At 45.3% G+C, this 22,242-nt stretch overlaps 3 protein-coding genes across 7 annotated transcripts in view; 2 read left to right on the top strand and 1 right to left on the bottom strand.

The window, feature by feature from the left end:
• RHPN2 (rhophilin Rho GTPase binding protein 2) overlaps positions 1-8,236 on the top strand; it is a 57,389-nt gene extending 49,153 nt beyond the window's left edge. The window contains exons 12-16 of one of the 3 annotated variants that reach the window (XM_073795758.1): positions 1,586-1,662; positions 2,021-2,167; positions 2,478-2,633; positions 6,301-6,412; positions 6,828-6,962. In XM_073795758.1, the coding sequence (XP_073651859.1) occupies positions 1,586-1,662; positions 2,021-2,167; positions 2,478-2,633; positions 6,301-6,399 (479 nt within the window). In that variant the 3' untranslated portion in view covers positions 6,400-6,412; positions 6,828-6,962. Of the gene's footprint in view, positions 1-1,585; positions 1,663-2,020; positions 2,168-2,477; positions 2,634-6,300 lie in introns of all 3 variants that reach the window. The other 2 variants (XM_019940989.3, XM_073795757.1) reach the window with 2 other exon arrangements.
• On the bottom strand, positions 3,883-11,224 carry FAAP24 (FA core complex associated protein 24). Of its 3 annotated transcripts, none has more exons than XM_073795759.1 (6): positions 11,066-11,224; positions 10,756-10,874; positions 10,495-10,634; positions 10,167-10,319; positions 9,179-9,423; positions 3,883-4,252 (listed from the first exon to the last, which is right to left on the bottom strand). In XM_073795759.1, the coding sequence occupies exons 2-6, from the start codon at positions 10,859-10,861 to the stop codon at positions 4,000-4,002; spliced, it is 897 nt and encodes a 298-aa protein (XP_073651860.1). In that variant the 5' UTR covers positions 10,862-10,874; positions 11,066-11,224; the 3' UTR covers positions 3,883-3,999. The 3 variants fall into 3 exon arrangements, with proteins under 3 accessions (XP_073651860.1, XP_073651861.1, XP_019796553.1); XM_073795760.1 differs by having other exon boundaries at positions 11,062-11,201; XM_019940994.3 differs by lacking the exon at positions 3,883-4,252 and having other exon boundaries at positions 8,389-9,423; positions 11,066-11,223.
• Positions 11,225-11,438: 214 nt separating this feature from the next.
• CEP89 (centrosomal protein 89) overlaps positions 11,439-22,242 on the top strand; it is an 80,348-nt gene continuing 69,544 nt past the window's right edge. The window contains exons 1-3 of the mRNA XM_073795756.1: positions 11,439-11,593; positions 14,616-14,722; positions 20,146-20,304. Coding sequence (XP_073651857.1) covers positions 11,555-11,593; positions 14,616-14,722; positions 20,146-20,304 — 305 coding nt within the window. The 5' untranslated portion in view covers positions 11,439-11,554. The remainder of the gene's footprint in view (positions 11,594-14,615; positions 14,723-20,145; positions 20,305-22,242) is intronic.

Raw genomic sequence — 22,242 nt, 5'->3', positions numbered from 1 at the left:
GGGATCTTTTGTGGTTCCATACCAATTTTAGAATTATTCTAGTTTTGTGAAATATGCCATTAGATTTTTGATAGGGATTGCATTGAATTAGTCGATTGCTTTGGGTATTATGGCCATTTTAACAATATTAATTTTTCCAATCCACAAACATGGAATTATCTTTCCATTTATTTGTGTCTTCTTCAATGTCCTTCATGAATGTCCTATAGTTTTCAGTGTAGAGGTCTTTCACTTCCTTGGGTAAATTTATTCCTAGGTGTTTTATTATTTTTGATGCAATTGTAAATTGGATTGTCTTAATTTCTCTTTCGGATAGTTTGTTATTAGTGTATAGAAATGCCATGGATTTCTGTATATTGATTTTTTATCCTGCAGCTTTACTGAATTCATTCATTAGTTCTAACAGTCTTTTGGTGAAGTCTGTAGGGTTCTCTTTAAGTAGGATTATGTCATCTGCAAATAGTGTCAGTTTTACTATTGATTTGGATGCCTTAACTTCTTTTTCTTGACTAATTGCTATGACTAGGACTTCCAATACTATGATGAATAAAAATGGTAAGAATGGGCATCCTTGTCTTGTTCCTGATCTTAGAGGAAAAGTTTTCAAGGCTTGTCGTATATGGCCTTTATTATGTTGAGATTTGTTCCCTCTATACCCCCTTCATTGACGGTTTTTATCATAAATAGATTTGAAGAGTTTGGCCGTTTCAGGTTCCACATACAAGTGAGATCTCGCTCCGCAGTACTATGAGGGTGATACTAGTATCACCCTCATCTTAAAGATGAGGCAGTGGAGGCTTAGAGAGATCAAAGTCTTTGGTCCAGGTGACCAAGCTGGTTGGTGGAAACAGGAATGGCGCTCAGGGATTCTCCTTCATGGACACAGGCCACTTCCCTGACCCCCTTGTCCACACAGTAGAGACAACCTCCACAGGGGGAGGGAGATGCACAGCTCCTGGCGAGGCTGTCTGGGGGTGGTGGCACCACTCTTGTAGTGGATGAGTAACCTGTCTGAGCCCAGTGCTGTGTGAAGCAGTTCGTTTGTAAGAAACCACAGGGCCGTCCCGTGAATACAGGGGTGTGTCAGTCTTCTTGACAGTGCCAGTCTTCTTCCCCATATTTTCTTTTTATGCTGTTGTTCATGTATACTTAGCCTGCACTGGGATCCTTTGTTAGACACTGACTAGCCTCATGGGAAGGGTTGGCTTGAGCCTGCCGTGAATATGATAGTGGAGATTTGGCAAACCCACTTCTCACTGTGAAATCCTCGCATCACACATTAATACTGAAGAGAGGAAGCACATCTCGCCCGAAACTGTGCTGAAAGCATGGTATTTCCATAACAGCCACACCCGAAACGTAGGTTACTTCTCAGTAGGATTTTTATGAATACCATTGGATGTCCCCTAGAATACAAATAAGCTCCTCGAAGGCAGGGAATTTGTCTTATTGCCGCTACTCTGTCCCAGCCCCAGAGTGGGATATAGCTCATAGTAGATACCCAAATGGAGTTAGGCCTGAGTTTTCAAGGATAACTTTCAATTAGAGAAACATTTATGCTTTTACTTTTAATCTTCTTTTCCAGCTAAAACTGAGCGAGAGGTTGAAATTATACCGCCACAGTTCTCCAAGGTGACAGTAACAGACTTCTTCCAGAAGCTGGTATGTTGAACATTTATTTCATAATGACTTGAGGGGAAAGCTGTTTTATAAGTTGCAAATATGTAAAAGGCTACTTTTAGATGTTTTTGATTTTTAATTAGAGATGTTATATAAGATTATTTAAATTAAGATAATTTTAAAAAGATAATTTTATCTTAAATATGTTGGATCTTTTAGAGCAAATGGCAATTAACATTCTTGTATGACTTTGTCGCACGTATTATCCCAGATGGTATCATTAGTCTCGGAGCAGGGCCAAATGAAATCTGTAAGGACAATAAGGCATCATTTCCTTTGGTTTTCAAAAGTTCCTGATTCAGCCTTCAGCTCCTACAGCTAATGACGCTCTATTCCAAAGGGCCCTTTATCTGTGTTTTCGGCTAATAAGAGATGGACGCCTCCTCGAAGCATTCACTTCACTGCAGAAGAAGGAGACTTGGGGTTCACCCTGAGAGGAAACTCCCCGGTTCAAGTCCACTTCCTGGATCCGTACTGCTCTGCTGCCGTAAGTGTGGACCCTTCTAAATTGGGAGCAAAACTCCCTGGCATCTTTGCAGACAGTGAAACTGGTAAAATATAAAGAGAGCTGCCCAAACAAATGTATGTGGGTGATTCAATGTAGGGTTCCTCTATGTAAAAGGCCTTGCTTTATGTGAAAGGCCTTTCATACCTTTCTTGCCCAAAGAGAAAAGGATTCATTTTTGCCTTCTTGAAGCAAATTTGTGCAGATAACTGTTTTATTAATGAACTTGGGAACTGCTTTAGGGAACTGAATGAACAGAACATTGACCTTTATTTAAATCATACTTTCATAGGTGGCAGGAGCCAAGGAAGGGGATTATATTGTTTCCATTCAAGACGTGGATTGTAAGTGGCTGACTGTGAGTGAGGTTATGAAGCTGCTGAAGAGCTTTGGCCAGAATGACATTGAGATGAAGGTCGTGAGCCTCCTGGATGCCACATCGTCCATGGTGAGTGCTGATGGCCCCTGGCAGCAAACAGTGACGTGGAGTGAAGTCAGTGTGAGTCCAGCCCCAGAGGTCTTTATCCGGACCCCTGCCTCCTGCCTGCATTTGTAACGTGCCACAAATGACTGAACTCCTAAGCCCGTCATCACTGGGACGTGCTCAACTTGGGTCAGAGAGATCACTGGAAAGCTTTTTTTTTAATCGTATAAATCAGCGGTCCCCAGCCTCTTTGGCACCAGGGACCGGTTTTGCGGAAGACACTTTTTCCACGGATGAGGGGTGGGGCGGGGTGGGGGGGATGGCTCAGGCGGTAACGTGAGCGATGGGGAGCGATGGGGGGAGATGGAGAGCGGCAGATGGAGCTTTGCTTGCTCTCCTGCCACTCACCTCCTGCTGTGCGGCCGGGTTCCTAACAGGCTGTGGACTGGTACTGGTCCACGGCCCAGGGGTTGGGACCCCTGCTATAGATAAAAGAACCAACTGATTTATTTTTCTGGTTAAATTCTTTTCAATTGCAAAAGTAGTACATACTCATGGTTAAAAAAAATACTGAATTGATACAGAAGGGCTTGAGATGATGTGTGGAAGATGCTCTCCGCACGTCGTCCGGGACAGTGTTAGCTGTTTCCTGGGAGATCTTGGGAAGCGTCTGAGCCTGTGCAAGTCCATGTGCACAGTTACAGCCCTTTGTTTCCCCAAGTCGGAGGAATTGTGGCATACGCACTCTTCTGTGCTTGCTGCATTCAATTATGTACCTTGGACGCTTCCCTCTAGAACAGGATGTGTTTATTCATTCAACAAATATCGATTGGGCATCAACTGTGTGCCAGGCCCTTCTCAGGTGTTGGAGCTACAGCTGGAATTAGACAGATAAGGTCCCTGCCCCCACAAAGCTGGCACTAAATATGCAATAAGTGGTTGTGATTTTGGGTACGTGCTGTAAAGGAAATAAAATGTGTCATGTGCTAGAATGACTGGAGCTGGGAGGGGCTCCTGAGCAGGGCTTGCCCTGAGGCTTGAGTGACAGGAGGAACCAGCCATGTGAAGAGGTACAAGAGCACGTGGGAAGGGGCACCAACAGGTGCAGAGACCAGACCCTGTGGCAGGAATGAGCTTCACCTGCCAGAGGAACTAAAAGAAGGCCTTTCGGCCGGAGCATCTTGACAAGGGCCAGAGTGGAGGGAAATGCGGTGGGAGGGAAGCAGGGCTTCATCGGCAGTGGAGGGAGTTTGAAACCTTTTGAGACGGGGAGTGACGTGGCATGATGTTTATTTTAGAAGGCCGTCTTGCTGTCTGGAGGCCAGCCGGGTGGCCGCAGAGCAAGCTGGCTGTGGCAGTCACCCAGGCCAGTGACGTTAGCACCGTCCCACTAGGGGGTGACAGTGGAGGTGTAGAGAGGTGGGTGCACCTGAGACGTAATTTGGATATAGAGCTGATGGATTTGTAGATGACTTGTATAAAAAAGATGCAGGAGGGCTTCCCTGATGGCGCAGTGGTTGAGAGTCCACCTGCCGACGCAGGGGACACGGGTTCGTGCCCCAGTCCAGGAAGATCCCACCTGCTGCCGAGTGGCTGAGCCCGTGAGCCATGGCCGCTGAGCCTGCACGTCCGGAGCCTGTGCTCTGCAACGGGAGAGGCCACAACAGTGAGAGGCCCGCGTACCGCAAAAAAAAAAAAAAAAAAAAAAAAAAAAAATGCAGGAAAGAGAGAGGACTGCACAGGTTTTGGCTTGAATTACTGCATCATTTTTCTTAATGACGGGAGACGGGGCAAGGTTGAGGGAGTCCGAGGAGAGAGAAAAGCAAGTGTGTGGTTCGCGTGCCATTAGGCATCCGGATGTAAAGGTAAAGTAGGCAGCTGGATGTTCAGATCTTCAGTTCAAGGCACATGTCAGCCTAGAACTAAATATTTGAGGATTATCCGCACAGAGATGATATTTAAAGCTGTAAGATACTAAACGAAAGTACCCTCGAGGGGTTGAGGGTGGAGGACTCAACCCCGAGAGACACCACAAGCATCTGGAGGTCAGTTAGAAGTAGGTGCAGACCGGTGGGATAAAGAGGGGCTTCTGAAACCAAGAGAAGAAGATCCTGCCCGGAAAGAGCGGTGGTTTGTGCTGAACACAGTTAAGACGTGGAGAATGAGGGAAGCAGGGCCATGTCTATTATATTTGGCAGCAGGACAAAAGGACACTTTTCATGGGGAAATGGCAACAGAACTCAGACTTAGAGAGGGTTGGAGAGTGAATGATTGTGTGATTCCATTGGTAAGAAATAGGCAAACCCGAAGAAACAGAATGTAGGTTAGTGGTTGGTTGCCAGGGGCTGGGGCGTCGGGGAATGGGGAGTGTAACTGCTGATGGGACAGGGTTTCTTTTTTTTTTTTGGTTGCACCGCACAGCGTGCAGGCTCTTAGTTCCCTGACCAGGTATCGAACCCACGCCCCCTGCAGTGGAAGCACGGAGTTCTAACCACCAGACCGCCAGGGAATTCCCCAGGGTTTCTTTTGGAGGGGGGTGGGAATGTTCTGAAATTCGGTAATATTAGTGGTTGCACAACTCTGTGACTATACTAAAAACCACTGGATTGTATTAAAATAGTGAATTTTATGGTATGTGAATTATAACTCAATTAGAAAAAAGAAGATAAAGTAGTCAAGGGACTCAGAGCATCTTGGGAGAAGAGATCATGAAAAATGGCACTTTTAGGGGTGGAATCCATAGCATTGCTAGACTAGTGATCAAGGTCTCAACCAGAAACGAAAGAAGTTTGTCCCAGAAGAGGATATATAAAAGTGCTGGGCTCTGGCCTGAGGGCTGGGGTCTGTTAGGCACAGCCGGAGGACCTGCATCTTTAGAGAGCAGCCCTGCCCCTGAAGAGACTGAAAGGCGTATCTGTTAGTCCTGTCACATTTCTGATTGAACCAGGCCAATGAAGAATCTGACGTAGGGATGAAAGCAAGGGTTCTGTATTCAGACTGCCTGCATTTGAATCCTGGCTTTCACCAGTTCCGTGACCTCGGGCGTCAGAGACTTGCTCTGAGCCTCGGGAAAATGGAGACTACCACCATTCTGACTACCACTGGTGTCGTGGAAAGAACCGCAGGCTTGGAATCAAAGACCTGGAATCAGGCCCTGCCTGCTGTTAATAAGCTGTTTGACCTTCAGCAGGCTTCATGGTCCTCATCTGCATAATCTAAGATTTAGACGAGTGCAGTGGTTTCCAGCTGTGCTCCATAAGGCCCTGAGAGTGTCAGAGAGGTGCCCCAGGAAGATTTGGGGACTGGGTAGTGGGGAGCATGCTGGATGAGGACGGGAAACAAGTGAATGAGAGAAAGGGAAGACTTGTGAAAGGGAGCAGAGATATTGCGGTGGTAGCTGGGAGGGGACGTAGGGGTAAAGGAGAGTTTTTCAAAGGTGTGTGTGTTGATGGCACAGTTAGCTTGTGTGCAGTTGGGAAAGGGTTAGGAGACAGGAGAGCAGAAAGGAGGGGACACCTGGAGGAGAGAGGGAGTGAGGGGGTCCAGGCACATGGGAGGGCATGTCTGCAAACCGGTGAAATAAACAGAACTTAATGGTTAAAATGGTAAATTTGATGTTATGTTTATTTCACGTTTAAAAAATTGGAAAAATTTAATATCCTCATCACAGGACCCTGTACTGTCTTTAAAGGGAATGAAGTTGATCTGTATCTGTTGGTGTGCGCTGAAATCCAGGATACATGAAGTGAAGAAAGCAGGGTGCGGACAAGTGTGTGTGGTGTATTCCTAAGGAAAGACAAATGGTGATTTATACTTACACACATATCAATACCTGTATATGAATGTTATCTCTAAAAGTGTAACAGATAGTGGTTACCTCAGGGGAAGAGCCTGAAAGCCCAGGTAGGAGGGACACCTACTGTTCACCTTATGCATTTTCATATCATTGACCATGAGCATATATTACTTTTTCAAACGTAATAACCTTAAAAGGTAGTGGTCTCTAGCCTAAATTACTACTACTGAGTATATTCCTTAAGAATTGTCCTTGTTGTTAAGAACCTAATTCTGTATAAGCATTTGTCACTGAGTTTCAGAATTATGTCAACGTAACTTTAAAGAGGATGCTATGAGTGCAGAACCCGAGTCTCAAACTTCGCAATCGTTTCTCTGACATCTTGACTTCTAACACCTGTCTCTTTCTTTTTCTGTGTGCAGCATAGTAAATGTGCCACATACTCTGTGGGAATGCAGAAAACCTACTCCATGATCTGCTTAGCCACAGATGATGATGATAAAACTGATAAAACCAAGAAAATCTCGAAAAAGCTGTCCTTTTTGAGTTGGAACACCAACAAGAACAGACAGAAGTCGGCGAGCACCTTGTGCCTCCCATCGGTTGGGGTCAGGGTTGCGGGGCCTCCGGTCAAGAAGAAGCTCCCCTCTCCGTTCAGCCTTCTCACCTCCGACAGTTCTTTGTACTAACGTGAGGAAACAAAAGCGTTTCCCGTGCTGACTGGGCCTTCATATTTGTGCCATAGCGGAAAATTTCTAAATATTCTCAAATCCCATTTTCTCACAGCGTAAACCTACAATTGGTATGTTTTTATGAATGACAGTAACAAGAAACCTCTAGAAATTTGTGGAAAACAAACTTATTAGGGGAGTCTCACCATATTGCTGCAAGTTATTTATTATATAAAGTATTGTAAATAGAATAATGTGGACATATGGCTGTTTTTAACGACTATAATTAAGACTCTTAGCTACTTACTATCAGAGTTAAATTAGGATTTCCTATACTGGTCCTATTTGTAAGTTTCCAGACTTGGGTGATAGATGGATAATTCCTTAACTCAGAATTCAGATGACCCCAAATTAAGGCAGGGCAAGGGACAATAATGATAGACTTAAATTAGTGTTACTAAAAACTGTCCCAAAGAGCTCCTTCCTAAGGGGAATTCATTAACCTAAAACAACAAGATTTTACTATTATTTCTAAATAATATGAATGCTGTTTCCAGATAAAGTCTAGTGCCAAATTTGTCATGACTTATTAGATAAACAACCATTTAGGAGCAACTTTTCTTCTATTTTATGTCATTTAAAAGTCGCTAACACAGTGGCAGTGTTAGATGAAGATGCTGTCTACAAGGTAGATAATATACTGTTTGATACTCAAAACATTTTTCATTTTGTTTAAAGTAGAAAGTACATAGTTGTATATTTTAAGAGCCTTTAAGAAGGGTTAAAAACATTGTATAAGGTCAGGATGTAAATGATTCAAGTTTAGAGCTCTATTTGACTTTTTAAAATGACATTCTTACCAACTGATTTCTCTTGCTATATGTTGGATGACACTGTGACTCTAATAAGATTCACTGTTGGCATAGTACAAGTTATATAGCTTTTAAAAATATATCATTGACATGTAATTTTGAGAATTAACAAACTTAAATATTTTCTAGTGTGTAATATCAAAAGGGAAACAACCATATTTGGGAAAGTGTATCCATTGCTCTTAGGGCTATTTTTGTATAAATATTTACATAAATGCATTCATTTGCCTGAGTTAATGGTTTCCACTTTGATTTCACTAAATGCATTCATTTGCCTGAGTTAATGGTTTCCACTTTGATTTCACTTTAATTCCCTCCTCTTTCAAATCGTTTTTACCCTAATGCACAAAATGTTATTGTATTTGATTTTTAAAAATTACTGACATTTCACAAAACAGGACTTAGCTCTCAAGTTACCTTAGTATCCCTGAAAACATATAGCCTCTTTAATTGTATTTATTTTTTGAATGAGCAGTTGTACATTTTGATCCCCAGGCTCTCCTCTCTGGATGCAGCTGCACCTGCCATTTTCCCTTTTCTCTTCCCATTGTTGGACTATACATTTACAAACACATTCTTTCCCTCCCTCGCACACATTGGCTTTTTATTTTAAAATGGGAACTCTGGACTCCAGGCTTTCTGTGTTCAGAAGTCATGCTCAGTGATTACAAACAAACTGTGCAGCTACCCGGAGGGAGGAATGGAGGGAGAAAGGAAGGAAAGAAGAAAAAAGGCAGGACAATTGTTTGTTTACACTGGCAGCCACCCTCAAAGCACAGGTGTATTAAGACCAGACCTGAAGAACAGTGGCTCTGCCAGAAGGAACAAGGGGCTTATGGTACACAGTGCTTCATTCACTGTAGGTCTGATTCCTTTAGACGGTCACATCCACCACCTTCCATGATAGATACAGGTGAAGGTCACACATTAAAATCTGCCCAAGCCGGCTTTTTGCTGAATCTTGAGAGTCCCTGTTTAAACCGACTCCCTTAGGAAGGTGTCCACCAGCCCTCTTCATGCTAGCAGGGTGCGGGCAGTGCCATCTGGGGCACACTACCTGAAGTAAATACCTGAGCCCAGAAAGCAGGGCAGGACAACTGGCAGGTGCCATTCAGGCCTCGCTTCATCCTTCCCTAGTTTCTGTGAGAGGAAATATTGTTTCTTAATGTGAAAGAAAACAAGATCCTGTGGTTCGTGGTGTAAAGGAGATGCCGTGGGAAGAGCCATCACCTGGACTGGGTGAAGAACGCATAAATGTGCTGGGCCACTGACTGTCCAACCACCGGCTCCAGTTCTTGGATGGAAGCATTACTTAGTTGCTGGATACTTGGAAACCTCTGGAGCAGGAGAGGAGCTTTAACTTTCCCGACTCCTGGGATCTGTTGCACAGTTCGAAGGAGGGCTGGCTCGGAGATCAGAGCTCGTTTCTTCCTGAGTAAAGGGTTCTTACTGGGCTCTTTGGTTTGCTCTTCAACCTGAACCGAGATGAAAGGAAAAGCACATGAGTGCCCTCTAGAGGACTGGAGGTTTCTTAAAATTCTGTTTTGTGGAAATTTAGTTTTAGTTTTTCCATTTGGTTCAGCTTGATTCACCACTGCAAATATTCTCATATATAACATGAATATAATTTTTCAGGCATCAGTAAAATTATTAAAAGATGAACTATATGGAAAACCACTAGGTTAAAAAAACCCAACACATGAACTTGCAGACAGAAGTGCAGACAAAAGATACATGGCGGGACTTCCCTGGCAGTCCAGTAGTTAAGGCTCTGCCCTTCCAATGTAGGGGGTGCAGGTTCGAACCCTGGTCGGGGAACAAAGATCCCACAGGCCGCGTGGCCCGGCCGAAAAAAAAAAAAGAAGAAAAAGATACGTGTGGATGAGGCGAAGAAGCTGTTGACAGGGTCACCAGCCTAAGTGCAGAATAGTGCATGATGGAGTCATCACAGCCTGGGAGGCTAAAATCAGGTCTCCAACTTGATTGCTTTGTTACATACTTGCCTAGAATGGAGGGCAAGCTCAGATAGCTGCAGAGGCAGCTTCTGAACTTAAACTCCTCAAAAAGGTTTTAGAAACCAAACCAGTCACTGACAGAGATTGACCTGATGGATTGTACCTATAATAAGGGCAGCTGTCTGTCAGAGTAGCAGGTCCAGGAAGGTCAGTCAAGAGTCCTAACACAGGGCTATCGTGGAGGAGTAGGAATCAGTACTTACCAACTGGATAATGAGACAGGACGCTTCCGTCTGGCTGGCCACTGGAAGCAACACCATCCCCAGATCCAGCACAGTAAATTTCTGTACGGCTGGAAAGTACTGTTCACTCATGTGAGTTTTCTCAACTACTACAATCCCTTGAAGTTTACTGGACTTCAATGAAAAAAAAAAAGACAGGAAACTATTTTGTAACAAAATTCCATTCAAGACTAAGAAGCTATCCAAGGGTGCTTGGAATGGCCAATGGTTTTATATACATTATTCCAAGGGATAGACAGAGGGGGGATAGAAGTCAATTTTCAATTTGTTTCTTTAATTCAGTACTTACGTTTCTAACCCGAACAAGTCTCTTTCTGTAGCCATTTCCTGCCACCAAATCAGCTTCGGTGATATAAAGAATGCAGGATCTGCTAGACAAGTAAAAATCTACCGGTGTCAGGCCATCCTCAAAAACGAGTTTAATTTTTCCTTAAAATACAGAAAAGAAAATAAGTTCCGTGAGCTTTGGATGAAAAGACGGCAATAGGTAGAACGTTTTTAAAAAGTGGGCTAAGGTGAGAGAGGGCTTTAGTAGAGGGAGCCCACCGACCTTGCATCCCCTGTGCCAGCTGCGACCCGCGCCATTTCTCATTGGCCACAATGTGCCCAAACGGCACGTGCATGGGGCCTGTGCCATCAAGGGTGTTCCCTTCCATCGGCTGCCTGGATCTAATGAGCGGAATACAAGACGGCACTTGAGCAGGCTCTCCGGCACACGGCCCCGCGTTCCACTCCCAGCCCCGGCCTCTTTGGCAGGGGCCCGTCTGCAGTGTGTTCTTTAAGAGGTTGATTATTAGCCAAAGTCTAAGAACCAGGAAATTCCTGCCCTAGAAGCCCCGTCCCTCATCCGCGTCACCTGCCTGGCCCCTGACACTCCCGCGCCGTGGCTCCTCCATCCAGTCCAGGGCGGGGGCCGAGCCGGCCAGGGCCCAGTTCTGGCTCTCCCGCGACATTACCTGCGGCGCCCCACTTCCGGGTTCTCTCCTGCGCGCTCTCCAAGTCCTTTATCCTGCCCGCCCTCTGCCTCCCCTGGTGCCGGATAGGCTATGGCCTCAGAGATCGACACGTGACTGGCCAATAAGAGAATGAACAGCGCACACAATTTCAGCCCTGGAGAGGATTTGAGAGTACCCGCTGGTTGCCATGAGCGACGGGTGTGCAGTAACCTTCGCTCTGATTGGTCTTGGGAAAAGCAGAGCCAATGGCAGACGTGGTTGTTGCGAAGTCCGTTGCGTACAAAAGGCGTCTGGAGCTAGGCCCGTTGGAGGCGGCGCGCTTTAGGGAGTGGTACTCGGTTCTGAGATCTGCTTGTCAGTCCAGTGCCGGTCTGGCCAACCCCCGCAGCAAGGATGCTCCTGGGGGTCCGGAGAGGCGGCAAGAGGCAGTTTGTAAGTATACCTGCGCCCGGCCTGCGCTCTGGCCCGTGGGGCCGGGAGTTAAGTGGGAAGGGGTTGGGATTTGGGATGGAGGCAAGGTAGCGGCACAAGAGGAATTGGTTTTTCTTTCGAGAAGCCCTGAATTTTCGTGTTTGGAACACGGATCCTCTATCCCAGTGTCGGCCTCAGTCGATAGGACTCGCCCTGTCTCACCTGTAACTTTCGCTCCGGTGTCGGGAGTTCACTCCTGCCGGCACAAACTTGCTCCACTACTGAATATTCCTCTGTGGGAAGTCATTCTTGATTCTTTCCTCCGCCACGCACCATGTACACCCCACCAGCAAGTTCCATAGATTCCACCCACCAGATGCATCTGGCAGCCGTCCCCGCTCCCACCCCGCCCTCCATCATCTACCTGCACTGCTGCAGCAACTCCTCCCTATTTCTCGGTCTCCGTTCCCGCCCTTCCCCTAGGTCCGTTCTCCACAAAGCAGCCAAAGGAATTCTTTTAAAATGCAATTCTGATCGTGCCCACTGCCCACAAGTCACACACACAGACGCTCCAGCTATTCCCACCTTTAGGTTTATTCAGGCCTTTGTCTTTGCTCTTTCTTCTGCCTGGAATGCTTCCCTGCAGACCTTACCATGGCCACTCTGGCACTGCGGGCGCACACTTCCAGGCTCATTCTCTGACCCCTCCTCCTATGATACTTCTTTGTAACCACTGCCCCCCACCGCAATGGCGTTGTTCCTGTCTCCCTTTTCCATACTTGCCTGGTGAAACCCCAGACCTACTTACATCCAGTTCTCCATAAACTTAATACTTTAAATACAGAGAAAGCATTTTGATAAGGGTACTCCTGAACTCTGTTTCAGTTTGGGATCAGAAAGCATGTCTGACTTGGCTTCCTGTTCTCAGCCCTGTGACCTGCTGAAGTCATTTTAGACAGGTGGATGTTGAGAAGCGAGGAAGGCATAGTTGAAGCATATTTTTCCAGTGCAATTTTGCTAACTCAGCATCTTTATTGAGGTTTTTGTTGTGTTACTGAGTTCCTACTGTGCGTGTGCCAGATACCCACAATTGATTGACAGCCTATGGCCCCAAAGGCTAAAGGGTAGACAAACCTATAAGTCATTCAACACAAAGTGGTGAGGGAAAAAGTGCCGAAGAGGCATATACCGGAAGGGGCAGCAAAGTCAGCCGAGAGAGTTGACCTGGGCCTTGGGAGGAGTAAGGAAATAGAATTCCAGGTGGAGAAAACAGCATGTACAAAAGTCTGACAAAGAGTCATTTGCTACGTGGGAACAGGAAGGCAATTCTGAGTGCTACAGCATGTGTAGGGATGAGGAGGGCCCGCCAGAAAAGAATCTGGGGCCACTGATAGGAACCACCTGATAGCAGCCTTAGCAGCCTTCTGTGCCAGGAGAGGACATTTCTCTGTCAACCCGAGAGTTTTCATGCTGGGTTGAGGTAAGATCATCCTGTGTTTTATTAGAGACTAGAGGCAGGAGAGCCATAGTTAGGAGATGATTATCGTGGTACAGGGGAGAAATGTTCAGCATACTATGTGAGATTCACTCTATCAAAAAATAAATAAACAAAACTCACGAGGCCTTTTCGAAGGACCTTCTGGATGCCAGCCAGGCAGCGGGGGATGGGGGAGGTGGCAGACAAGTGTATATCCTGGAGAATGGTGGGATTCAGCAGTGGCTGCTCTGGAATCCCTGCTCTTGGCGTTGGCCATCAACGTGGGACTGGGGGTGGGGGGTGGGAGGGCTGCAGAAGGCATTTGGAAGGTCTGCTCGTCCCTCACTCCTGAAGTATGCCCAGAACCCTGGCTCTTCCCCTTGCTTGCATCTTCCTTTTCGCCCCCGTACCTTGCGCCCACCCCAGCCTGATTAGTCTACCCTGGGGCCACTTTCAGTGGGTGCTTCTCACTAGGTCACAAGATCTCCTTAGTCTGGTATCAAAACTCTTAAATGGAAGCAGTCCCCACTCTGACTCCAGCTCATTTTGCTAGCCTCTCCAACTCACATGCCTCTGTGTTCCAGCGAACTGGAGTGCTTATTTCTAGAACACTGCCACTACGTCTTGCTTCATTCCTTCGTTCCTTTTGCTCCCTCCTCCTGGAATGCCTTTCTATCGCATTTCCCAAATGTGAGAGCAGTGGCCATCTTTGAAGACCCAGTCTAAATGCTCTGAGATTTTCTCCAACAGGACATCAGCGGTCCCCTTGCTGGCCCCCAGATCTGAGGGAGCCCTTCCCTCCCTGGGTCACCTCAGCACTTTGTCTTTACCTCTGCCTTGGCACTTTCCATGATTCTGTGTTGTATTATAAATATCTGGGTGTTTCTCCTCTGTACTGTCCCTCCTTAAAGATGATGACAAGATTTCTTCATTGTCGTGAAATGCTGTCATGGCGTTTTGCCTCTAGTAGATACAAATGAATGGCTGGTGCACAGGAAATGAAGATTGGGTTACACTCAGAAACTTCTCAGGGCCTCCCAGTTGCCTAAAGCAGGGTTCTCCGACTTTCATTGTGTGTGAGAACTAGTTTTTGTTACTCTGCATCTTTGAGATAAACTACCTAAAGTCCTTATTAAGCCCCTACCAGGCGTTAGACAATGTGCTAAGTGCCAGAGTTCCAGGGTTGATAAAGGCAAGAAGGTTGCATGCTCTTAGGAAGCTTCCATCCAGCCGGGGGGGCGGCAAGTGAGTAAGTAGGGTCATCAGGGGCAGTGCTGTGAGACCAGTTGGGGGTGCTGGAGGGGGACTCTGCAGGATGGTCAGGGAAGCTGTTCTGAGGAAGGAAGGGCCAGAGGGTTCCCACCGAGGGCAGCTATATGGTGCTCCCTGCATGGGCACGTGTGCCTGGCCAGATGGGGCTTGAGGATGGCAGGGGGAGGAGTAGACCTCCTGGTGTGACTAGATCCCTGGGTGACCAGTGCAAGTGTTCCCTCCCAGGCCCAGGGAGGTGTGGTCGCAGTCCCCAGAGATGATCCCATTGACCTCTGCTGGGTTTCGTTTGTGCAGAAACACATCATCCGTGGCCTTCTCCCTGCAGCCAGCATCGCACCGAAGCCAGCTGTGCCCCGCACACCTCCTCCACGTGGCCCCAGCCCCTCTCCAGAGAGACCAAGGTGAGTCTCGGGTGAGCAGGCACTGAGGTCACCCTGAGCTCAGCCACCAAGTGCTGGGTCCCGGAACTGTTCAGATGGGTAAGAAAATCACAAGGAGGGTGATTAGAATCATGTCCTTTGAAATACGTATCACGGTTCCATAACGAAGCACTTAATATGGTTTCTCCGTGGGATAATGGTCTGTTCCTTTCAGGTCTGTGGAGTTCTCACATGTCATAATTGAATGCAATTTTTCAAAATATAAAACACTGAAGCACAAATATTTAGGTTGGTAGTATGTTAAAAGGAATTTGAAATGTGCACATAATTTTCTTTTTAAACACAAGTCTGCCTTTCAGAAGAACTGCTTTGCAGGAAGGAAGGAGAAGTGAGCTCGCTTGCCAGGGCCCGAGATACCCCTATCCTTCAGTGCTCCTAACACACCAGAGAGCTGACTTCTTTTATACCTAAGACCCCTGCCTATGCCCTCCAAAATTTTAGGCACAGGAGAATTTTAGACTTTCTTTTTAATCCATAAAATACATGGATACATGGCTTAACTGTTAACAGTGAGAAATAATTTCACTCAGGGGTGGTACCTTCTTTTAGTGTTCTTTGAATATTGCATGCCTCCTGATAACAAACACTTTGAAATATTTTTAGTGTTTGTTTTTTCCTTCGGTACAATCTTGATAACAAGAAGAGCCATTTATTAGTGTTTCCTCTGTGCCAAGGACTCTGGTCAGTGCTTAAGAAGCACTGTTTCATTTCATCCTCTCAACGATCCTGTGAGAGAGGTCCCGCTGGCATCTCTGTTTTGAGCTCAAGTGTTAGTCATTGGCCCAGGGTCTCACGGCTGGTGGGTGGTGGCATCGCTGCGATGGACTTGTAGGTCTGTCTGGCTCTTCAGTGTTTGTGTGAACAACCCTTAAGTTGTGTCATTAGAACTGAAATGTTTATGTAGCAGCAGTAGTGAGAGAGTTAGCTTCACATTCCATTATAAAGCAGAAAAACAAACAAAAGACCACGTCATTTCGCGGCAAGCATGCTGTAGACTCGTTAGAAAATCTTTGTTGTCTCCTGTGTTTTCCAAAAATATATTTCTGGATTATAATCTTTATTAGCCCCAAATAATCAACATGGTTTTGGCAAATTTGGCCTATTTCTAGGTTATTTTACTCTAAAAACTAACATTCAAATTAACCTCTGACATTATTCCACTTCGCGTCTAGCGTAATAGTGTAAGAATCTTCCAGCAATCACTTCTGTTTCCTCCTTCCCATCCTTTGCTACTGTCGTTATATGTTTTAATTCTATATGTTATAAACCCCACAATATGGTGTTCTTATTTTTGCTTTAGATAGTCTTTTATCTTTTTCTAAAGCAGTTTTATTATATAATGGGTGTACAGTAAACTGTACATGTTTAAATGAATAATTTGATGTTATGACATATGTTTATACCTGTGAGACCATCACCATAATCAAGATAATAAATGTATCTATCATACCCTCAAGTTTCCTCATGCCCCTTTGTAAATCCTCCCTCCTTCCCCCTCTCACTTCCCATACCTCGGCCCAGCCCACCCTCATCCCCATCTTGCCCCCATCCCAGGCAGCCATCTATCTGCTTTCTATCACTATAAGAGTAGCCTCCATTTTCTAGACTTTTTTATAAATGGAATTATACAAAATACTTATGCTGGGTTCTTGCACTCAGCATAATTATTTTGAGATTCATCCATATTGTTGTGAATATCAGTAATTCATCCTTGGAATTGCTGAGTGATATTCCATTGTATGAATATGCCGCCGTTCGTCCATTCACCTGTTGATGGATATTTGGGTGGTTTCTAGTTTTTTGGCTACTAGAAATAAAGCTGCTATGAATATTTGTGCACAAGTCTTTGGACCTGTGGTTTCATTTCTCTTGGGTAAATATTTAGGAGTGGAATAGGTGGGTCATATACTAGGGATATATTTAGCCAGAAACTGTCAAACTATTTCCAAAGTTGTTACTCCATATATGTTCCCACCAGCAGGGTATGAGTTCCATTTTCTTCACGTGCTCACCAATACTTGGTTTGATCAGGTGTGTGTGTGTGTCTGTGTCTTTATAACTATTTGACAATTAGCCATTAGCTCTCATTCACATTGACTGTCTATAGGTTTATTTATTTATTTATTTATTTTTGGCTGTGTTGGGTCTTCATTGCCGTGCGCGGGCTTTCTCTAGTTGTGGCGAGTGGGGGCTACTCTTTGTTGCTGTGTGCAGGCTTCTCATTGCAGTGGCTTCTCTTGTTGTGGCGCACGGGTTCTAGGCTCACAAGCTTCAGTAGTTGTGGTGTACGGGCTCAGTAGTTGTGGCTCGCGGGCTCTAGAGCACAGGCTCAGTAGTTATGGCACACGGGCTTAGTTGCTCCGTGGCATGTGGGATCTTCCCAGACCAGGGCTCGAACCCATGTCCCCTGCCTTGGCAGGCAGATTCTTAACCACTGCACCACCAGGGAAGTCCCTGTCTATAGGTTTTTGAAGGTGGTGACAGGTGCATAGATAACAACGTACAGAGCTTGTTTGGTGAATCTTCATCTTCATTGCACTTTCTGGACAACCATACTGATAAAGTATGGGATGTTCCTTATTCCTTTGGACCAGACAGTTTTGTTGAGCCTGGAGTCCACGTGCACACCTGTGGTTCCTGTCAACTTCCTGGCAAATTTCTGGATCTCTTCAGGTGTCCAAGGGTCACCTTTCTTGAAGCTTGCTCCATGGATGTGCTTGTGAATGTTGGTGGGTTATTCTCTGGTCACCACCTCATTGATGGCAGACTGGCCCCTTCTTCTCTCCACCCTTGTTTGTGAGAGCCATTCTGCCAGGCCCAGGTTGAAGGGATTGTCTTAGCCAGTCTTTTAAATTTTGGACATTCTAATAGGTGTGTAGTGGTATCTTTATGGTTTTATTTTGCATTTCTCTAGTAACTAATGGTGTTGAACATCTTTTTTTTTTTTTTTTTATAACTTTATTTATTTATTTATTTTTGGCTGCATTGGGTCTTCACTGCCGCTCACAGGCCCTCTCTAGTTGCGGCGAGTAGGGGCCACTCTTCGCCGCAGTGCGCGGGCCTCTCATTGCGGTGGCCTCTCGCTTTGCAGAGCACGGGCTCCAGGCGTGCAGGCTTCAGTAGTTGTGGTACGTGGGCCCAGCAGTTGTGGCTCACGGGCTCTAGAGCACAGGCTCAGCAGTTGCGGCACCCGGGCGCAGCTGCTCCGCGGCATGTGGGTTCCTCCCGGACCAGGGCTCGAACCCGTGTCCCCTGCATTGGCAGGCGGACTCCCAACCACTGCACCACCTGGGAAGTCCCTGAACATCTTTTCGTGTGCTTATTTGCCATTGTATATCTTCTTTGGTAAAGTATATCTTCTTTGGTAAAATCTTTTGCCCACTTAAAAAAATTGGGTTTTGTTCCTATTACTGTATATATACACTATTCTGGATATATATTCTGGATACAAGTTCTTGTATCACATACAAATCACATACAAATATGTGATTTGCAAATATTTTCTCCCCATCTATGGCTTATCTTTTCATTTTCTTAACAGCCTTTCACAGAGCAGAAATTCTTAATGTTTATGAAGGTCAGCTTGTCAGCTTTTTCTTTTACAGATCATGATTTCAGTATCATATCTAAGAAATCTTTGCCTAACCCAAGGTCGTAAAGCATTTTATCCTATATTTTCTTCTAGAAGTTTTATAGTTTTAGCCTTTACATTTAGGTCTGTGATGCATCTTGAGTTAATTTTTGTGTATGGTGTGGGAGGTATAGATTCAAGTTCACTTTTTTGCACGTGGGTATCCAGCTGTTCCAGCACCATTTGATGAAAGTTACGTATTGCCATGTAAGTAATTACACCAAAACTTAGTGGCTTTTTTTTTTTCTTTGCCATGCTGTGTGGCTTGCGGGATCTTAGTTCCCTGACCAGGGATTGAACCCGGGCCCTCGGCAGTGAAAGCACGGAGTCCTAACCACGGGACTGCCAGGGAGTTCCCAAAACTTAGTGGCTTAAAACATAAAACAATAGCATTTTTAATCTCATATCTTACTATGCTCTTTAAGTTATTTTTTCCTCTCTGTATTTCATTTTGGTTATTTTCTATTGTTTAACCTTTAATTTCACTAACCTACTGTTAATCCCATCCAGTGTAATTTCCGTCTCCTGAAGTTCAAGTCTTTTTAATAATATTCCATGTCTCTACTTACCTTTTGGAGCATATGGAACATAATTATAATAACTGTCTTAATGGCCCTCTCTGTTACTTCTAGCGTGTCAGTTCTGAGTGGGTTCTGATTGATTTTTCTCTTCATTATGGGTCATGTTTTTCTGTCTCTTTGCATGCCTAGTTGATGTATGTTTGCATACTAGACACTTTTGTGAGTTTTACCTTGTTGAGTGCTGGATATTGTTGTATTCCCACAAGTCTTCTTGAACTTTTTTCTGGGATGCAGTTAAATTCCTTGGAACCAGTTTGATCTTTTGGGTCTTGCTTTTATGATTTGTTAGGCAGGGTCTGGAGCCGTGTTCAGTCTAGGGCTACTTATTCTCCACCACCTTTAGAGTACCCAGTGTCCCATGAAGTATAATGTGTTCCCATCTGTGTGGTGGGAACAGTCACTGTCCGCAGCCCCGTGTGAGCACCTGGCGCTGTTCCTCGCATCCTCGTGGATGGCTCTCCCCCAGGCTTCCGTAGTGTCCTCACACTCTTGCGCTGACGAGCATTTTGCTGAGCACTCAGGGGCCTTCTGCAGGTTTCTGGAGTTCTCTCTGTTCAGCTCTTTCCTTTCTGGTCTTCTGTCCTGCGAATTCTATCTGCCTTGGTGTTCCCTGACTCTCCACTCCATTTCCACACCTCATTTCCTCCTCCCTGTGCTGTGACCTGGAAGTGTTCTCAGGCAGTAAGCTGGGACAATTAATTGTTTATTTTGCTTTTTCAAGCGGGAGGGTAAACCCATTACTCCGTCTGTCCTTTATTATAGTTTTGAATAATTTGCAAATTTTTCAAATTCCTTTTCATTTCTTTTATATCTTTTTATTTCTCCTTTTTTTCCCCCCATTCTGATCTTTCATTTTAATAGGAACACTACTTGAATATAGACTGCCTGGATTACAGACCTGGTTTCATCTCCCGTTAGCTAGGAAAGCTTAGACAAGTCATTTACTGTCTTTGAAAACTGGAGATGACAGTAATATCCATTCATACAGTTGCTGTGAGAATGAAGTGAGATTGTGCCATGGCACATAACAGACTACAGGCACGTAGCCAGGAGGTACACACTGAGCACTGTAGAACTGAAAGTAAACCTTGATTAATTCATGTATCCTGTTGTTCAACCTTCACCTTGAGGGTTTGTGTCTCACTGGCTCACTGGGATGTTTTTGTCCATAGATCTGCTCTGGCTGCAGCCATTCTAGCAACAACATTGACTGGCCGGACTTTTGCCATTCCTCAGCCTCGCCGGAGATCCCACTCTGAGAGTGACACGACCTACCTTGAAAAGGACAGTTTCATCGAGCCCTATGCCACCACCTCGGAGCTGAGGCATCAGTAAGGACCATGTCACGGGTTCAGCTTCCTCTCGGGGCAGAGGCAGGGCAGTTCTGAGCATGTGTGTATGCATGTGGGTGCATGTGGCTAGGACTAGAGCTTAGTACTCGGGTTTTCATCTCTAGTGTCAAAGGGATACTGTCTTGGGACATTAATAGGTCTTGAATTGTATCCGAATTTTCTCTAGAGTGGATCTTGTTAAATTATAGCTTGTGAAGCCACCGGTTGCTTTCATGGCAGCGCTGAGCTGGTGAATTCAGTGTTGTTTTTAGCCACAGCCTAGATGGAGAGAGTTGTCCGTCTCCAGTTCTCGTGTATCTCCTCTCTGAATGGTCACACTGAATTTTCCTTTGTTGACGCCTACTGTAACCTTTCTTCTTTAACATCACTTTCTCTACTGCTTGAGCTGGATTAGAGCTGACATAGGGCCAGGAGCCAGGAAGGTTTCCTCCTGAGGGAGAGGGCATTGGGGGAGAGCTGCGGGCCGTACAGGAACCAACTGGGAATGGGTTGGGAGGTGGTCAGTGTGGGGCTGGGGTGAGAGAAGAGGGAGCATGACACATGTGAGCAACTGAAGGAAGACATTTGTGGCTGGGAGGAGTCAAGTGAGGTGGGGAGTCATCCGAGATGGTGCTGGAGGAGTGGGCAGGCTGGGGGTGCCTTTGGTATCCTGTTCTGAGCTTTGGTATCTCCCCCAGGAGCAGTGGGAAGACCCTGAGGACTTTAAGGGCTTGTGGGGTGGAGGTGGGGGATGCATCACTGGTTTTGCCTTGTATCTGCCGTGTTTATTCAATTTTGGTTTTTGAGTTGTTTTTAACATACCAAAATGCTCTTTATTTTTATGTATTAAGAGCTAGCAGTCTTTGTAGTCTGTGACATTATTGTCAAATCTAGGAAGATCTTCCCTATTACAGCATTATACAAATGCTCAGATATTTCCTTCTAGGATGTGTTTATAGTTTTGGTTTTTGAATTTTAATCTTGACTCCATTTCTGAGATGTTTGAATATAGCCTGTTTTTCTCCTGGTAAGAATTTATACTTTGGCTGAATAAGAACTGAAGATGAGGAAGTGATTCTGAAATTCATTGGAAGGAATAAGCAGATAAGACCATAAGAGGAAATCTGGAAAGGAAGAATAGTGATTCAGGGGGAGGGCTGCATTAGCCCCATCATATATATATATATATTTTTTTAATAAATGTACTTATTTATCTTTGGCTGCGTTGGATCTTCGTTGCTGCACGTGGGCTTTCTCTAGTTGTGGCGAGCGGGGGCTACTCTTCGTCGCAGTGTGCGGGCTTCTCACTGCAGTGGCTTTTCTTGTTGTGGAGCATGGGCTCTAGGTGCACGGGCTTCAGTAGTTGTGGTGCACCGGCTCAGTAGTTGTGGTGCACGAGCTCAGTTGTTCTGCGGCATGTGGGATCTTCCTGGACCAGGGTTCAAACCCCTGTGCCCTGCATTGGCAGGCGGATTCTTAACCACTGCACCACCAGGGAAGCCCCAGCCCCATCATATTTTAAAACATTTAGTGGAAGTAGTCAAAGTAGAGGAGTGCTGGTTCAATGATAGAGAGGTGCACATGAACACCCTGAGGTGAGCCTCGTGTTTGCAGGCATATTGAATCTTTAATAAAGGCAGCCCCACAGATAAAGGGAAAGGAAAGGATTCAACAGTATATTCATTAGCAGTATTAGAAAGAAATCAGCTTTGAGCCTTTCCTAACTCATACACCAAAACAAATTCTTACTGAATGAAAGGATTAATTTTTATATACATAGAAATAAGACCATGAAATCCTATACCCAATCTCATCAAGCCTCTCAGAGAGAGATGCCTGCTGTGTACTTCCAAGCTAAGAATTTGGAAGGTTAAAAAAAATTTTTTTTTAATCATCTGTATGTTAAAAAAATTTATAGTCAAAATAAGATCAATAGAA

The sequence above is a fragment of the Tursiops truncatus genome, chromosome 19, assembly GCF_011762595.2.
Source record: "Tursiops truncatus isolate mTurTru1 chromosome 19, mTurTru1.mat.Y, whole genome shotgun sequence".
NCBI classification, from domain to species: Eukaryota; Metazoa; Chordata; class Mammalia; order Artiodactyla; family Delphinidae; genus Tursiops; species Tursiops truncatus.
This window is presented reverse-complemented; position numbering and strand designations above follow the sequence as displayed.